At 37.2% G+C, this 19,942-nt stretch overlaps 1 protein-coding gene across 2 annotated transcripts in view; it reads right to left on the bottom strand.

Annotated features, from left to right (window-relative positions):
- The window catches only part of mtrr (5-methyltetrahydrofolate-homocysteine methyltransferase reductase), a 65,622-nt gene that overhangs the window by 36,486 nt on the left and 9,194 nt on the right, over positions 1-19,942 (bottom strand). For both annotated transcript variants that reach the window (XM_084746789.1, XM_084746788.1), the window contains exons 10-12: positions 14,888-14,930; positions 9,819-9,999; positions 8,973-9,091 (exon numbers count right to left, since the gene is read on the bottom strand). In XM_084746789.1, coding sequence (XP_084602915.1) covers positions 8,973-9,091; positions 9,819-9,999; positions 14,888-14,930 — 343 coding nt within the window. The remainder of the gene's footprint in view (positions 1-8,972; positions 9,092-9,818; positions 10,000-14,887; positions 14,931-19,942) is intronic.

Genomic DNA, 19,942 nt, shown 5'->3' with positions numbered 1-19,942 from the left:
TGTATGTATGTATGTATGTATGTATGTATGTATGTATGTATGCTCATATGTATGTATGTATGTATGTATGCATGGTCATATGTATGTATGGTCATATGTATGTATGTTTGTATGCATGGTCATATGTTCGGCCATATGTATGAATGTATGATTATATGTATGTATGCTCATATGTATGTACGTATGTATGTATGTATGCTCATATGTATGTATGCTCATATGTATGTATGTATGTATGTATGCTCATATGTATGTATGCATGTATTTATGCTCATATGTATGTATGTATGTATGTATGCTCATATGTATGTATGTATGTATGCTCATATGTATGTATGGATGTATGCATGTATGGTCATATGTATGTATGTATGTATGGTCATATGTATGTATGTATGTATGTGTATGTATGTATGTACGGTCATATGTATGTATGTATGTATTTATGGTCTTAAAGTAATATTTATACAATAATTAAATCAATTTTCTTTAGTGAATATAATTAATGGTGCTGTTTGATTGCTGCAGACCGCCTACATGTGCCTGCTTCCCTTGTGTGCAACAAGCTGGAGACCTTACAGTTTTATATGTTTACATATTGTTTTATAAAGATTAAATGGCAACAAATATAGACTGAAGCAGAATATATCTTTAGATAAAAACATGTTGTAAAGTTTGGAAATTATTACATCTGGCTTTTTCAGTTAATTTTGACTTTTGGACTTAAAAACTCTCCAGAGTTATTGGAAATGTTTGGATTACATAAAAACTCTGTTCAGCATCCTCCATCAGCTGTGTCGGTGAGTCACAACTTGCTTAAAAATACATGTGAAGTTTGCAGATACATTTGCTAAATCTGTCCATGCTAAATTATTTGTTTCAGCAGATATCTTAGTTACAGCAAGAGTGAGCTTGAAAAGCAGTTTTGTATTTATATGTGTAGTATTTATTCAGCTTGGGAAATCCCATGATCTCGTAAACGTCAACGTAAGCTCGACTAGAAATCATCACTGTCACTCAGGGCCACCCTACTTGCAGTAGTAGCAAACCTGCTTTCATTACATAGGAGTTGTACTGGCTTGTTTTCAAGTTTTTAGTTATTAAATCCTGTGTGTTTCCAGGGAAACAGAGATAAGACTTACTTATTTTCTAGTTATTAGTTATTAAATTCTATGTGTTTCCAGGGAAACAGAGACAAGACTTGCGAAAAGTTTATTTTGAGAGCGAATTGTCTAAACAATATGAGTACATTTTGATTGAATCTTTTATTTTGTTAGTAACGTTCTACCTACATTTATGTATAAAGTTGTCCCATCATACTTGTGTAAGTTGCATATTGGAACATGACTGACCCCTAAACTAGGTGTGATGTCACAAAAGTACACATGTACATATTAGGGGTTTCACTGACTAGTCAACTATGAAAACCACATTGTCGCATTGGGGTTGACTAATCTGTGGTTTTAGCATGGTGCAGTAATAAAGCAATGCCAATGTACCTGCAGCAGATATGCTGTTGGGGGCGCTGTGGCTGTAGCTGTCATACATTACTTTAACAATGTGCTACTTTGCCACTGGAATATCTTTTACCACCATGCACTTTTTTTTACGGTGTTTCATTACGAGTAATGAGTAAGTTTTGCATTTCTCTTTACACTTGCCATGTGGGCAAGATGTATGTTAATAATATGTATAGTGTCATTATAACTGCTGACATCGCTGTCAGTGTCTATTCATTTTATTTTATTTTATTTTATTTCAATAAACCAATACATTCATCAACTTGAAGAAACCAGCGTGTTGATTGGCAAGATTGCTACAGTGGTTTCAAAAGTTATATCTGAAGTCGACAGTATTTGACAGTGTTTGAACAATCTTTTTCTATATTATCCCATGTTAAATAAATAAAATTTAAGGTATTTAGATGACTCCAATCACAGCTTAGTCCAAGAAGATAACAGTCATTTCTAAACAACCTTTCAGAACCAGTTAAAGACTTTGGTTCTGCCTACATTAGTTAACCTTTACTGACTGTATTTAAGAATTTTTTTTAATAAGAACTGATGATTATTATTATTAGGTAAAAAAAAAAAATAGATCTCCTGCTACTAGTTGAGTACTTTTTGGAAGCAGTGAATGCCCTAGTATGTATATGTCTTAAACTCAGATTAAAAAGTTAAGTAAGTACAGAGAAACTTTCCAGGATCAGCAAAAATGTGGAGTGAATCTAAAAGTTGAATGAATCTGTTTCATGTGGGAACAATAAACAAGACAAGACTGCTTTCACAGAAGACAGGCTATCAAAATTCATGTTAGTGTTTTTTTATGAAATGTACAAGGACAAGATGGAAACATCTTTGACAAGAAAAGAAATGTTGATGTCAATCAAGCAAGTATGAAGGTCAAAACCAAAGTCAGGTAAAAGAAATGTAGCAGGAGAAACCTTTCCTTTTAAAAGGACAAATCTGTAATAAATCATAAAATTACCATCATATGCCATCAGAGATTATGGAAACATGCTAAATTGACAAGAAGGACACAGCTAGCATGTCCTTCTTTGAAATTTCTATAAAGGTTTTAGTTTGACAGTTTTAATACTGATCAAATTCAAATTATTTGAATTACAAGTCAAATTAATGCTGAATATTTGCCGAATAAGTACGTTTCTGTTTATGAGTCACAAGAAACCATCAATAATCTTTTAGAAGGAGTTTGTTGAATATGTTCATAAACTTCAAACTTTAAGCTGCAGAGTGTTTTTTCAGAAGGGTAAGCTTTTATTTCAGGATAACAGGCTTTTTTTTTTTTACATTGACAGACAACTGTCAGTTATAAACAGCTGATCAACTTTCAGTGGAGGAATCGTCGTCGCTTGTTATTGTCAATTTACAATGTTATGTGTGTCTTGCACTCCTGCAGTGTTTCTGCAGCTTGCCTGAGAAGGGGGAAACAGCTTGCTTCAACCACAGACTGTATTTTAAATAAGGGTTCAACTATATTTAATATACCATCTATGGCTCCCACTCGCTATTTGGACTGCAGTACGCATTTTTCTACATATTGTTCTTTTAAATAAAGTTTTAAAATGGATTGTATTTGAATTAACATTAGCTCATTTTGTTGCTAATTGCTGATAAAACTTTAAATTGGTTTAGAGGAGAATGAAGGGCAGAGCACTTGTTTTACGTGCTTCTACAGGGAGGTGTTTAAAAATGTTTGAGAGGTTGTTACAACACAAGAGAAAACTGTCATTTGCTGGTTTCAGTGTAGCAAAGTATTTGCACTTTTTTCTGTGTTTGACTTTCTGTCATTGTAAATTCAATAACTTTTGGTTTGTCGTTCAGACAGAACAAACAATGTGAAGACGTCACCTTAGTTTATAAAAAAAAAATTTGGTGGACACTTGCTGTTTTCTGACATTTTATAGACTACAACTTATTTTTTTAAATAATAAACAGGCTAATCAGTCATTAGTTGCAGCTATATACCAATTAGCCTTAATGAATAATCTTAATCAATGCGAGTCTGATTGTGAATACTGAAAAAAAAAGAAACAACCTCATTAATTAAATGAGAAGTTGACCAGTTAATAAAAGTGCTTTAGAGAAGAAGTTTGTTTGAACTTTGAATCTATGAATGGACCTCAGTAACAGAGCTGTCTGGCTGACTAGATCCAAATGCTCAGATCCCGTCCATTAGCATCCTGGACGAGATTCTTCTGATCTGCAAACAGCCTCAAGTAAACTCATTTTAGTGGGTTCGTCTCTCTCCTCTCGCCGCCTGCCCTAAAGGGATCAATACCAATATGAAAAACCTGGATTCCATTCTGAGTAGACCACACCGGCGCCTTTCTCTGAATACAAATCACATCACATCACATACCCACGCTATAACAGGCTGCAACACAATCCCAAGGGGGAAGGCAGCAGCTACAGAGCACTCCATTTGGGGTCGAAATCAGAAGCAGTTGCCTTTCAGCGCCATTCAGATGATCAGCAGGAGGGGGAAACTGCACAGAGAGCTGAGGTGAAGACTTGGTAAACATCCCAATTATCTCATATCTTTCATCCGTTTTCTTTGCAACTCCATGCTGCTGACTGGCTTTTTAAGCATACAAATACAAGAGCAAAAAAAAAAAAGAAAAAAACAAATACAACAACAGCTCGGGGCTTAATCACTGAAATTACATTGCAGAATTACACCCATATACATTCCACGTGTTGAATTCAAATTGTTTTCATAATACAGTACAATGCTGAGTAGCAAGACGCTGTAGCCTAATTGTAATCAGCTGTCTGGTTAGACTGATAAATGGAAGCTCAATATTTGTTCACACAAACTTTAATAAAGGTTGTCATATTGAATGTGCCAAGTATGCCTTCTGGCAAACCTAAATATTAAACTGAGCAAACAGATTTTTTTCCAAAAGAAAAGCTTGTTAGAGCTGTTAAGGAGATTAAGGCTAACCACTCTGTTAAAATACAATATTTGCTTAACTGTCACTGCTCCCAGCTACGTAGAAAGACGCTGGAAAATACCCTCTCCAAATAATCCTTCCACACAAACCACGGCAATCAATACCGGACTACTGGCGGGGAGGGGGCTTATTAAAATCTCTTGGCACCACCAAGTGAGCCTCTGACCTTTAGAGAGTCTTCTTCCACTTGTTACCGGCGATACAAACTCATACAAAGTACTTTTGAAAACAGACATCGATTAACAGTGGGAGTGGAAGGAGGGGGGGAGAGGTAGGGAGATCGAAATGTCCCCATGTTGTTTTGTTGCTAACAGGACCCTTCTTGAGCCTCGAGGCAGATACGGTGTCCCGTTGACAAACTGGTGATTGTTATCTCCTATCAGAGTGCAGCGTCAGCCGCCGAGGCTTTGTTTGGAATCTCAAGTTAGATTCTGTATAATGCCGCGCGCCATGACAGGTTTTTACAATCCTCCAGCACAATACGCAGCTGGCAGGGGAGAGGATGAGACACAGAGAGAGGGAAAGGAGGCTGTGGAGACAGTCGAGCTGATGAACTGGTTCAAATGAGTTCACACTCTAACAGTGAAGAGTCTCTTGTTAAGAAAAACAAAAATAGAAAATAAAAGAAAGGTAACACTATATTTGAAGGGATGTAAATAAGACTGTCATTACACTGTCATAACCACGTCATGACACCTGTCACGAAGGAGTTTTTATAGTTGACTCTTACCACTCGGTCCATTATGACATTGTTGACATTGACAAGTTGCCATTGTTTGAGATGCCTTTGCGATGATGTCTTTGTCACGACAACTTGACTTTAGGAAAGCCAATAATGTCTTTGTCACGACAACTTCACATTGTTATAACAACTAGTCTTTAACAAGGACAGCATAACCTGTCAAAATCTTTGTTATAACAACCTAACATTATCAAACTCACAGAAACTGTTTAGCTTTATGTTTTAACATTACATTAAACTGTCATATGTGGTTTGTTTTGACATTGGCTGTCATGAGACCATTATAAGTGTGCCATGAATATTTTCCTTGACCTCAAGTAAAGTGGTACATTTTGGACATGTCATAAAGACGTTAAATGTTACAAGGCCAGTTTGATGACAGAGTACAGTGCCAAGGTAATTTAGTTCTTGTTATGACAACTTGTCATTTATCAAACCAATAATGTGTTTGTTATGGCAACTTGACATTGACCAAGACAGCATAACCTGTCAATATCTTTGTCATCTCTGTCATAAAAAGACATTATTGGCTTGATATTTGTCAAGTTCTCATAACAAAGACATTTCAAATAATGTCAGCTTTGCATTAAAAATGGCATAATTGACTGAATGACACAACAGTCATGAACATTCATATAGACTCCTACATGTTATGACAGGTGTCATGGCATGGTTATGCCAGTGTAATGACGCACCTTCACATAAAAAGTTATCACACAAATACCCAACACTGAACTCGCAAGGATGCATCTGATGAGGCGTTGGAGTTGTTGTATTATGAAACAAAGCCACTTAAAATCAATCATGGTCTGAGTGTTTAGCTTGCACTGACAAGCAGCGCTCTGCAAGGACAGACCATTAATAAAACACTCAAATGTGTATTTTGATATCTTAGATTTTAGAGAGCAATGTTTGGATACTGCTGTAAGGATCAAAGTAAGACTGATGTGTTCATATCACTGCCTTCCACCGGAGCACCGTCCCTCTGGCTCAACCTTGATCATTAAGAAGACGAGTGGTGGAACCAGGTCAGTCCGAAAAACGTGCGCTATCTTCGGTACTCTTGCCTCCCAAAGGCGCAAACACTTCTCACCCCAGATGACCACTCATCCTCCTCCCGAATCTGCTGCAGACAATCCACCATCGCTATCACTTCAGCCAGTGTCGTGTCACCTCTCCGAGCAATCACCCACTGACGCCACCCGCCTCAACAGAGCAGACGTCCGGGGGATTTAGAGACAATTGGAGTTGACTGGGGCGCAACCTCATTTACACAAAGCCACCCAAGAGTTAGACATGTCAGTCTGACTAAAAAGGCTTACTCCACTTTCTAACAAGTCATGGTGCGCTGTGGGCTCGGTTCAACACACAGCCATTAGCCTGGATAGAGAAGCTGCAGTCACATTAAACCCTTCTGACAGGTCATCATCTTGCAATCTTGATTTAGCCATCAATTCTGAACCTCAGAAAATTAAACAAAATATAACGTTTTCTTCCAAATGATAGCTCTCTTCAAGCATTTGGTTTAACAAGCTGGAGAGAAACTGCGACGTACTCAGCTAACAGTCGATATCCTCACACCACCTCTTCTGCAATTACAAGCAATGATTTACTCCAACAAAGTGGCCACCACCTACTGGACTTTTTACTTTCAAATCAATAAAGCTGCATGTGCTGCTTTGACTCCGGGCTCTTCATTACAGGCCCGAGTCATAAACTTGTGCATCGGAGAGAGGGCCTAATTTATTCCTGGTGAGACGCGTGAAGCATCTGAAATAATCCCTGACGTGATCACAGCCCTCGCTGCTAGATTTATTATGCCTTATGAGATGTACATGACGTGGACTTTTATCGGCTTTGAACAGGGTCTCATTTAATTGTCTCTGCAGATTACTCAAAAATATGCATAGATGATGTGCACTTAACATCACTTGAACATGGTGAATATTCATTACTGGGTGCAGAATTTTAGCTGGAATAATCCGTATCACAGAGCGCAACAATCAGCATATAACCTGCATGTTTCTGATGCTCGACATGAACATTTAGCTGACCTACTTCAGCAGCATATCTTAACATTTACAATATCAGCAGGATCAAGTACATTACCACATGCACTTGATTCCTCTTGAGGGAAGCATTTGCAAAATGAGGGATCTCAATATACACCATGCCTCTCTTATTTGATGAAATCAGTGTTCTTACGCCTTTTCCAAAGTCAAATTCAAGTACTTTTCAAGGTGCATTTTCATGCTTTTAAAACACCTTACGGCAGTGTTAAATTACACAGTTATACACATACTGTGTATGTAGCAAAGGGCGATGGGCAGGAGTCAAACTAACGGCCACTACAGAGGACTCATAGCCTCCGTACATGGGGCGCACACTCTATCCAAGGGCCCCCCAAAACCAGAATTTTAACCTTCTATACACAACTCTTTTCGATACCACATCAAAAGGAGAAATAAAAGTCCTAGGTAAACAATAAAGCAGTCTGTTTTTTTAAATTAACAACCTGCAAACAGTGCAGAAAAATTCACTGGATCAATGCACACATTGATCATTTTTTAATAGTTTCAGTACTTTCAATACTATCAAATTAGTACTGTATTCTTTTTAAATGTATGGTATTGAAAAGTATTAATAATTTATGATTTTGACAAACTGACCTGGCTGAGTCAAAAACAATTACTAGACAAAAAACTTCAAATACAATAAAATCTTTATTGCTTTACTAATACCTAATGACAGCTTAGACCAGAATGTGAGTCGCAGACTAATCTAAAACACTAAAATAATCTAGTAAGCTACACCTAAAAATGTTATATGTTCTGCGGGCAATTTTCCACACGAAGGTGAAACCAAAACACCCCCAGCAGTCTATGCCATAACTGACATACAATACTAGTACTACTACATTGTATTACCCTCAATCCTCACAAAAATTGGCAGTCATTTAGCCTGCAAAATTTCCAGCTAACTTTAAATAAATGTACGGATAATTCACTACCACGGCTTACCCTTTACATGGCTCAAGGGCACAGACTCTGCCATTGTTAAAAGCCACATGTCCTTTTTACAAACTTTACAGGAGGCTGCTCAACAATTTGGTCCTCATTTCAACCATGATTTGTATTTTTCAACCTCCAAGCCTTTTATCACACCAAAACAAGCCTCAGAATTGCAAATGAGGCTCAAGCAGAGTCGTCTTCATTTTGTGCAAGAGGCAAAAGCACTTAGACTGAAAAGTGGACTTCTCAGTCAGATAGTGATTTATTATGAAACTAACCTAATTACAATTGCAAGCAGATTAAAGCACATTAAAGCTATTATGAGTAACTTGCATATTTTTTATACAATCAAAAATAAAATTATAGAAACTACAACCTCCTCCTGCTTTATTTTAACTGTCTAACATACAATTCACTACAACCTTGCCTGGAAAAATGTAAACACAGGTTCATCTCATTTTATCTGATCATCACCAGATTTCAAGGAAAATCTGACCCGGCGGCAGGCATTAAAAATAATTACATAGAAATAACTAAACTTCTTACGGATGGTCTTGCTTGCTTATGTCATGAAAAGGCGTCAGTATTAAATTGGGATGGTTTCATAACCAGTTAAAAACTCCTTGAAGTAGCTTTAAAACCCTAGCATTTTCAAGGATTTCCAGCACACATGGGAACCCTGTTATATGTCACTTATTATGGTGAAAGCTAACGTCATAAGGTGTTATTAAATTTGCCATACCTTTGTTGTAGGAAGCCAATGAAGGGAGCAACTCCTGTGCCTGGTCCAACCATTATGAAGGGCACCGACAGGTCAGAGGGAGGCTGGAAGGAGCAGTTGGGTCTCAAACTCACATGGATCTAGGGTCAGAGGCCATTAGCAAGCATTTAAAATAATGAGAGTAATTACAACAATGCTGACAAGTCACTGTGGGCCCTACCAATCTATTAATTGATCTACTTAATATTCTCAGACATACTAATAGGCAAACTCATGAGCTCCAACAGGAATCCATAGAGTCTGTGGTAGAGAGGATTTACTTGCTCTAATTTAAATTAATTCTTTAATTAACCACACACAGCAGGCCCAAAGCTTGTTCTTTTTTTAGTTTAGTCACACACATTAAAACAGAGTTTCAACAGAAGCCTGAAAAAACACGCAGCAGAAACAGGTTGAATCCCTACTGCCTCGAGTTCTGCAGCTTCATGGAGACACTGACTGCACAATTTTCTGATATTCTGTTCCACACTTGCCTTCAATTTTTCTCAAGAACCTCTTGAACTGTAATATTTGAAGGAGAACGAGCAGCCCAGAACCCCCCCCCACCCCCACCCCAGCTACTGTAATTTTTATTGAAACAAAACAAAGGCGAAAAAGGGATGGTAAAGTTAAGTGTGGCAGGATTTCAACCTAGCCATTTTTCTCTCCCTATGAGTCAGGGGTTACATCTATTGCAGACCCTGAACACTTGTACTCACAAATATGAACACTTATCAGCCAGGACCAATAAATATATCAGCCAAGACCAAGAGTTCACAAATTTGCACAATCTAGTTTAAGCTCTCCATTTTCCAGTGTACTCATTACCTTTGGCAGAGCCGCTCTGCCAGAGGATTCAGCCTTCCCTGGGAAAAGCAGGACAGGATTGATGAGGTCAAACAGCCAGCCGGTACACAAGCCTCGCCTCCCCGCAGGCCGCCCAGAGCATGCTGGGATTTCTACTACGTTGAAGACAAAATGCAGCTTTCCTGGGTGCCGGAGACAGGAGCTATAGAGATGGTAACACAGGGAGTTTGAAATGGAAGAAGACAAGAGATACAGGGAAACAACGGTGTGTGAGTGAGAGTGTGTGTGCAAAGCATACAGACAGTGACAAGCAGGGAGATGAAGTGAATAACAGAGTGAAATACAGAAGCAGAGGGAAAACAGAGGGGCTGGAATGTGAAAAATATCAAAATATCCTTATCCTCTCTCATTCAGCTTAAACCCAAAGTGTTCCTACACTGGAGCTGTGGAGTACGGCTTTGAAATCACGTCCATTTGGACTTTGCAAACTTTCTGGCTAGAATTATGCAGTCGTCAGGGAAAACACCTATTAGCCTTGAGTAACACGTTATCTTCATTTCACCTGGTTCACTGTCTCTGTGTGCGTAGAGGAGCGGCCTGAGCCCCGCCCACTGTGAAACTCTGACACACACAACGATGAAAACAGAAGCAGCGTGACAAGGAATGACAGCAAAATGTATCACAGTATTGTTCTTTTTCTGATAATCTGGCTTGGGCGCTGTTAAAAAAAAGCTAAGGTCTTAATATGGTGGATAAAACCATGCTGCTTATTCTGGCATCGTGTTGCCTAAAATGTTGGTGATATATTTATGTAACCAAACACCCGTGTAAACATAACAGGTACTTTCACATGACCTCAATAAGTCAGTTACGTTATTATCGTGACAGGCATAGTCATGGCATTGAAATGTGCTAAATTTTGATCTAAACCAGTCAGTGGTTCCAAAACTTTTGTGTCTGACATACGCAGCCATTTCAAGGGAGCTCAAGTACCTCATCATCAACATCACCCATCGTGTTCTAAGTAACAGTCTAACAGTTTTTTAAACAGACTGTTTTCAAACTCTATTGATTGTAGAAAATGGATATTATTGTAATATCTTTTCCTACACTGGATTTAAAGTGGCAGAAGTTGTTTTTTTCCAACCATTTACCCATTATTTTATGCTAACTACTTCAACTGTTTGGCCATTATGTTAAGCGAAATATTTAAACCAATTATCCATAATTTTTAGCCAAATATTTCAGCCATTCATCCATTACTTTAAGCTAATTATTTCAACTCTTTGTCCACTACTTTTGTTTCAACCAATTATCCATTACTTTTAGCTAACTACTTTAATTTCTCTGTTTGCATAATAACACATTTTATGAACTGTTAATGACTGTAACCCCTGCCAACTGCAGAAGTATCCCCTTGGATAAAAGTACCCCTGGTTGAGAATAACTGATCTACACAATGACAATCATCCTAGAATGAAAAAAAAGCAGCTAGGAATGAGCAAAAATAACTTCCTGTCTGTCTTGCTTCAATAAAACTGCCTATCCTCCGCTCCAGTCTACACTACCGGCTGAAGAACTCTCACGCTCTCTCATCCTTCACTCTCCAGTTCCTGTGGGCCACTAGAGACCTCTATTGACCACAGCATCAATAATGCAGGCCTCTAATGTCTCTGCACCATCTGATAAACTACAGCCACCATCTCTCGTGTCCGCTCTGTCTCTCTGCACAAACATACACATACACACACACACACACACACACACAGATATATATATATATATATATATATATATAAGCAGCTAAGTGAGGGACTAATGAGAGGAGCAGAGAAGTTTTGACATTGCGTTAGATGTTGCTGTTCCACACGAGCTTTAAAGCAAACCTAATGGGTACTAGCTTAACAGGAAGAGCAAATCGATGACTGGCTAAGTGAGGCAAAAAGATGGAACACTTGGGCCTATTTAAACTAAGAACAACTTGCTAAAGGCTACACAATATTTACAGTCCGTTCATTTGTGCACATTTTTTCACCCATTACTGGACTTATTAGGGAATTACATCAACAAATACTGATCCAGGCTGAAGAACACATCACATGGACTACTACGTACAGGGTCATAACAAACTTTAGACAAATACATACACATATACTTCTTACTATAAAGGTCTATACATCATGAATTCAGATAATATTTTTGCTTCTTTATAAACCATGTTCTGAATGTCTCCAAAAATCAAAATTCAAATGAAAATGCCACACTTTATATAATTCATGGAGCTTCCCTTTGATGTTATAATAAACCCTATCAAATGTCAGGTAATTTGAAAGCTCTATCCACCGCTGTGAAGCAGCTGGCAAAATAGCAGATCTCCAGTGGTGAGCAATGCATTTTCTAGCTGCCAATAGTGCGAGATCAATATATATTATATTATGTGAACTTGACTGCCTTGTCTAGTGCTACTTAATAAACAAAGTTGGGGTTTTATTTAGTAATACATTATGCTGTATGCACAGGGATAAAATATCAACAACAGATTTCTAGAATGAATTATAGGGTTACAAGACCAAAATATGTGCATAAAACAATATCTCTTCTTCTTGCAAACCCAACATAAAAATTACATTTCACTCAGGGGAATAATACATCCTATCCAGCATCTTAAAAAGAACTAACTTAGGCTGTAAATTATACGAACATTTATGACCACTGACAAAAAGAACTGGATATATTTTTGTCTCAGTTTCTATCTGGCGATCATGTTGCTATTCAAGCCCAACTATGTCTGGATTTTCTTATGTATTTGTAATCAACGCTGTATGATTTTTAGAAATATTTGCTTTCCATCTTCCCCATTATTAAAATACAACCCAGTTGCATAATTATTCTCTTAAGAGACTCTTGCGTAGAATTAATCAGGGGTATTTAAAAATATCTAAATAAATGAGTGGAAGGGGGGTCATATCTCTATTGCAGCCACCACTACAAAAAGTTTTTTAAAAAAAAGAAAAGAACCATATCTGAACTATTCAGTGTCACTGGGAAAGTCATCAGACTCATGGACTCAATTCAAATAGCTTTACTGGCATGAACACAAATACGCTGTTGCCAAAGCAGTTTACTCTTAAACTACAAAATTATGCAGAAGCTTTATTTAATACAGAAACATATCCAATGATTCAACTCTTCTCCATGAATGATTAATGTCTTTGTATGTTTTTTCTAATATATTTTTATTGTGCAGTTATGAAACACCAGTTGAAAGTAGCAAAGTTTTCTTTCAACATTGTGGGAGATGTGTATTAGGCCGACTAGGATATTTTGAGCATCACACACTTCATTTCCTGCATTCTAGTGATTTTTTATGCATCAATTTGTGCCTTTTCTGCATTGATTTATGGTGGTAATGCTTTTGTTTATGTAAAAGAAAACAAAATCCAAGCAGGTGACACTTAAAAATATAACAGAATATGATGCAGTAAAGCACTCAGGAATTCTGTGGTGCTTTCAAATGTTTATTCTCCTTTAGATCAACTTCTATCATTTAATGTTATCCCTGCTGAGTCAACAGTAGGAATTTTTTACTCTTCCATCATTATTTGTGTCTGTCTGGGGAAACAACCTCTTTAAAATGTGCATGTGGCGCCTTTTCATGTCGATTCATTTGTTTTAATTAATTTATAACCCACTGGACTTCAATAGCTCAGTTACAGCTTCAGTGATGTTTCAGCAAGATTTCTGCTTATGTTCAAAACTTTCTGCACATTCAAAACATACGTACATCTTAATCTACTGTTACTTAAGCTGACAGAAAATGACAATACAAAACATTTTGTTTACAACTGATTAAAGTGTTCAAATCTATTAGAGAATGAGACTTTGTTAAAGCTTCTTAATTAGAGGTTTTAGAAGTGGGAGGCAGGCCTCCCCAGGGGTTATTACACTAGTTATAACAGTAGATCACATAGAATAGTATATATGTGTGTTATGTGATTACTGTTCAACTGTTGAGTGGCTATAGGATTAAATTACATAATCCTCATCGCACAGAAATTGAGTGAAACTGAGCAAATAAACTAAGTGGGGGTCCCTTTTTCCAAGCTTTGTCTGAAGGGAGACCCACAGCCTCAGACTTTGAAAACCCCTGCTGTAAATAATTCTGGAAAAAAAAGAAAATAAAAGTCTACACTCAAGCCAAGACAGTCAAAATCACAGGACTGCTCACAGAATTGCAGATTCCAACCATTTCTTTTGATGTTGCATACTGCCACCATCTACTTTACTAGAGGCTTCGTTGCATCTAAGAGTCACTTTATAGTGGTTCATTAAAATAAAAGCCTTTTATTACTTTCATGTTTTTATTGAGGGAGACATACACATGTGTTCTAAATACTGTCCCCTGCGTCACCCCCAGAAATCTATGCCTGTGGAAACAAGGAAGACATCACGATCAAGTGGTGAGAGGACGACAGATGTGTACTTATGAATACTAAAAAAAAAAAAAAAAGGCGGTAAAAAATAGGCATGTCAGAAAATAGATACAATTAAGTATTGCAATATTATGCTTTGTGATACTGTAACAATTCTCAAAAACACTGCATCGTGATTTTTAATTATTATCTTCATGAAAAGATTTATGGCAGTGCTGTAATCTATTTTTAGCAACTGATGCTTCCATTCTAACATGACAATGTAAATTGAGACTGGAAGAAGTAAACACATGTTTCTGCTTAGATTACATAAAAAGTAGTGCTATAATGTTCGATGTACAAATGTAGATCCCACTGTTGTGATGGTATTTTAAAAAAGTTAACTTATTTTTATTCATATTTTATGCCTACAGTGGTAGATTCTGTATACTGTGACAGTTTCCTGAAATTAGATTTTTAAAAACCCTGCAAAATATCAGTTTGCTTACAGTATCACAATATATCACAATATATTGAATTGTAACCCTGTCTTGTGACTTGTATCGTATTGCCAGAGTCTTGCCAATACACAGTCCTACTAAGACAGCCCATTTGCGCACAGTACATAGTCATGCAGTACAAAATGTAAGCTGAATTCTTATTTTTCTGTCACCTTACCTGGCTGCTGAATAAGGCCTGGGCTGCAGTTTCGGCAAATGCTCTGTAAGGCAAGCAAGCACAACTGTCAATCATCCCGCTGTATCACTAGGATTGTGTTACAGAGACACCCATGACAGAGAGGAGACAAAATAAGTGAAAGTCATCTCGGTCCATTGAGACGTCCTACCTACCAATCTATCCTCAGTAACCCCCACCCAGGTTACAGTCTTGTTTCTAGGACACACTTCTATATTTATGAAATTACAAACTCAGGGTTATGGAATCCCAAGTGTCCAGATGTGGAGCCAGTAGGAAACAGATTGCTTATGCAGACCTTATTTCAATGCCAGCCATGAAGGTGCCCTCTTTTGGGTAATATGAAGTTTGCAATGTATCCACGAGGATGTGTCAGAGAAATCAGGAGAACTTATAAGAGTCCGAGATAACTTTTCACCCTGTGGCTCCAAGATATGCCATTCACTACGCTATGACCACCGCCAACTATTAGATGTGTGTGGAAAGAGTGATTGAGAGTTGCGTGATGTGCTTGCTATGCACTCCCTTACATTTTATTTGTATCTCAGTGATAAATGAACCTGGAAAAGTGAAGCTACACCATATTTACCAGCTGAGGCCTTACAATAACACATTTTTCTGCTAAATTACTGGGAGAGACAAACAGCTGGACTAAATCTGCTCTCTCCTCTCTTTCTGGATTTGTCTGACATCTAAACAGCTCAGGGTGTTAGTAAGACAGCTCGGCACTTTGACGTCCATTTCATCTCTCTGAGCTGAGGATTAAAAAAACATATACAGTGATGGATGAAACACTTAAAAGTACATTTGAATGAGGATTTAGAACAAAAACACAGGCCTTAACCAAATATTTTTAGAGAGTAAAGAACAGTGAGCTAATGACATATGAACTAAACTAGATCTCACTGATGAAACATGGAAGAATATGGAATAATTCTGCTGTTTATAATTTATCTAAGAAGCAAAGATCTTTATGTGCCTAGTTGAGACCTGGTACTTAACCACTAAATGCTGAATCCATTTTTAATATATGATCTATGGTTGAAGCAAGTTGTTCCCTCATCCCCTTCTCCACAGACTTGGAGCTCAGGCAGGTTGCCTACAGGCTGCAAGGACACTGAACCGACATAAGTGCAAGACGAGTGCAACGTTACGCAACACACTTTGACCATGACAAGGGATGAGTCCTACACTGTAAGTTTATAACTGTCAGATGTCTGTCAGTGTAAAGCTAAGCCCATTCTCCTGAGAACAAAATGACTTCCCACGACTAATGAACAGACATGAACTCATTCGACAAACATTCTGCGTTAATTTGAACTCTAATAATTGTGAAAGAGGCTGTGCGGCCAAAACAAAAGCAGTTATTCCAGCCCGAAGTGAAAATTTCAAAGGAGAACATACTGGCTGTAGCGTTTTTGTCAGAGAAGCCAGTATTTCAATTTAGCACGTTTCCTTAATCTTTGACAATATATCATGGTTATTTTATGATTTACTACAGTAAATATATTACAAATTTCTCAGAAAAACCTTCAGAATGCTTCCAAAAATACAACAAAGTAAAATGAAAACAGTACATACTGTTTAATGATGGATATTTTGTGTCAAACTTTTTGTATGAAATTAATGGTGGTTTTTTCAGCGTAATACCACAAGATGTCTTGTTAGGATTTTGATTGATGCCGCAACTAATGATCATTGTCATTGCCAATTAATCTGACGATTCTTTTCCTAGTTTATCATTTTGTCTATTAAATGTTAGAAAATAGTGAAAAATACCCATTATAACTTCCCACAGCACAAGAGCCTAGATTGTGTGTTTATTAAACCAATAGTCCAAACCTTAAGGTATTCAGTTTACTATCATATGAGAGCAGATTAATGAACTGATTGATCAAACAAATCATGTTTGCAGTTTGCAATTTTTAATAATATTATATAATATAATAATATTTGATAAATGCAGTAGTAGTATTTGGCATGGCATGTAAATAAAAAGTAACTTTAGAAGAAGATACGAGAACTTTAATTCTGAAAAATAGTTCAACATGAGGCCCAAAATCTATTAAAGACCAGAAGGCAGGCCAATTTACAAGGAGAGTGAAGATTACACACTGGCCTTGCTTTGTTACAATCAATATGCTTGTATTTGTAAATAGAAATAAGAAATAATTAGAACTAAGCTGCAATGCAATTGCATTCATGTTTCTCATAAAAAAGTAGAAAGTAACCCCCAAACGGCAAAATCTTTTTGGACAAATCATCACATAGAACATATCCAGCAGTAATCCCTTCCATCAGTGGAAACGCACCTCTCTCGATCAGATGGTGTATCATGTACGTTAACACAGCAGCTGCACAGCGCTCAAGTTCCTGCCTTTCTATCACAGAGTGACAGCACATGTCCGAAACAGAGAACAATCAATCCATCATCTCACATCACTGCACCATGATGATACTGCTGCTAGATACAGAGGATACATCACTTTTTATAACTCTGACTGTAATGCTTTTTTATGCTGCTGCACTGAGTGGCTTGAGGACACATCTTAAAATATGTATTTCAAAAACAAAAAGGTCTCTGTTCCAAAAAATACTGTCCCAGGGTCCCCGGTATGTTTTCAGAAATGATCATTTTCAGGGGTATCATCGATCATGCTGCACAACAATATAATCTATTCCATCTCACAAGTCTCTCTGCACTGCAATTTATATGCAGAGGTACCGTTTTAGTGAGAAAAAATGAGATAGCAATGTAGTTGAACATAAAAGCTATATTTCTTAAGATATATGGAGTTTCTTTGGCTGCAGATGGAATTAGGGGGAGAATTAGGAAGGTTGTTAGCATTAAAGCATTAAGAAAAATTCTCCTTGGGAAGATCTTTTCTTTTTTTTAATAGCCTACAAATGCTGATTTCAAGTTACTTCTGAGAAAAGGGCCTGCAAGCTCATGGTTTGCCAAAACCATTATAAAGTTTTCTATGGTGTTTTATTATATCTTAAAAGGAATAAAGATGAAATTATATGTGATATGCAGTGTGTTCTCTGTGACCAGGAAACCTTATCTTAAATTTCAAGCTTCTATGGAAAGAGGGGGAGCACTGAGTTTTCAGGCATCTGTACTTTACTTGAGTACTTATTTGTATGACAACATTTTACTTTTACTCTCTACATTCTATCTGTTTTATCTGTCTTTATATCTGTACTCTCTACTCCTTATATTTTCAAAACAGGCTTGTTACTTTATTTGTAATGCATTTGAGGGGAATAATTGATTCATTTAAATCTGCATCATTGCACAGCATCTTCCCAGCATCACCAGTTTCAATCTAAACGGATGGGACAATTAGATGATTTTTTGGCGTCCATCATCATACACAACAGATGTAACATGACGAAAAGCATGTAGAAGACATAAGACAAAAAAGACCATGGAGAAAAGGTGAGGTTCAGTTAGCTTTGCACAGAAATAGCTAGTAGAAATGTCCTTCAGAGGGCTTTTTACTTACCTACTCCAAGTAAATGTCAGAGCCTGTACCTTCTCACGTTTACTTGAGTAAAGAAGTTGAATCAGTACTTCTACTTTTACCAGGGATCAGATTTTGTACTTCTCGTGCACACTGTTATGTAAAACATCTAGAGAAGATAGACTTGCCCAATAACCCTGATTATTATGGACCTTATGACTGAGTGAGATAACAGTGTGCGCTCTGACTGACCTGAAATGCTAATTTCATCTTACTTCTAAGAAAAAGACCTGCAAGCTCATGGTTTTCCAAAACCATTTAAAAAGTTTTCCATGGCATTATAATATCTTGAATGAATAAAGATGGCATTATGTGCGATATGCAGCGTGTTCTCTGTGACCAGGAAACTTCTCTGGAGAGAGGGGGAGTACAGGGACACACTCACTTTACCTCTCTTTAGTTTCAGGGTTGCTGCAAGTTTAAACAAGTCCATACCAGCATAAAAGTACATGCACAGTTTGCACTAGTGGTTATTGGTTCAATGTTGGTTTTAGTTTGTAGTCATTAGGGTGTGATCAATACAGTTTTTTTCCCAGGTTAGGAGGTTAATGCAACTTTGTAAAAGTTACATTAACTGCACAAAAAGTTACAAAGTTAAGTTGTAAAAGTTACATTAACTGCACAATTCAATCAATTTTTAAGATAATTTTAAGAGACATACTCAGACATTTTAAGGCCTGAAGTTCAGATTATTAGATTTTAGACTTTTTAAAGGACCTGCAGATATCCTGTAGTTTGCATTACTTTTAGTTTTTCAATTCAATATGCTTTATTGGCATCAATATTTTGTAAGCAATATTGCCAAAACACTAATGACACTTTAAAAAAAGGGCAGTGAAAATTAATTAAATAATGATATTAGAGAAAAGGGAAAATTATAATTCCTAAAAAACATGATTCATTAAGCAAAAGAAGATAAATATATGAACATGAATTTTAAAAAAAGGGGCTTAGAGGGACACATTCACATTACTTTACTTTGCTTTACTTTCTTCCACAGGTCAAAATGGTGCAAAAAAGGGAAAAAAGAAAAAAAACTGCAACCTAGTACAATTTCATTTGAGCCCTGCAGTAAAGTAAATTGAAAAAGATGCTCATGGACAGCATTCAGCTCTCTGGGGCTATGACCCCAAAGTTTTCATCTGACCCACTATGTGAAACAATGGACCATATAACAAGAGCGCTGACTCTAGGAAGCAGGTATCTTTCTCAATTTATACCCAGCATTTACTTTTATACCCTGCCTGCACTTGGCCAAAGACATCTGAGCCGAGATACATCTCTCCTCATTATTTATAGTTAGAGTATAACAGCATAAACTCTGATCAGCAAACACCTCCCACCTCCCCTTCGGTCGGGGTAATGAACCAAGAACGGTGCAAAAATGCAGCGGTGTGCTTTCGCAGAGTCGGAGTTGACCATTAACCTCTGATCCAAACTGACCCTGCGCGCTTGTGTCCTTGCAAAGCTCAGTGGCTTACCAGTAAACTGCTCCATGTCCCTATAATAA

The sequence above is a fragment of the Lutjanus erythropterus genome, chromosome 21 (assembly GCF_056507025.1).
Source record: "Lutjanus erythropterus isolate fLutEry1 chromosome 21, fLutEry1.hap2, whole genome shotgun sequence".
In the NCBI taxonomy this organism is placed as follows: Eukaryota; Metazoa; Chordata; class Actinopteri; order Lutjaniformes; family Lutjanidae; genus Lutjanus; species Lutjanus erythropterus.
The sequence above is the reverse complement of the archived record's forward strand: the minus strand, read 5'-3'. Positions and strand labels throughout refer to the sequence as shown.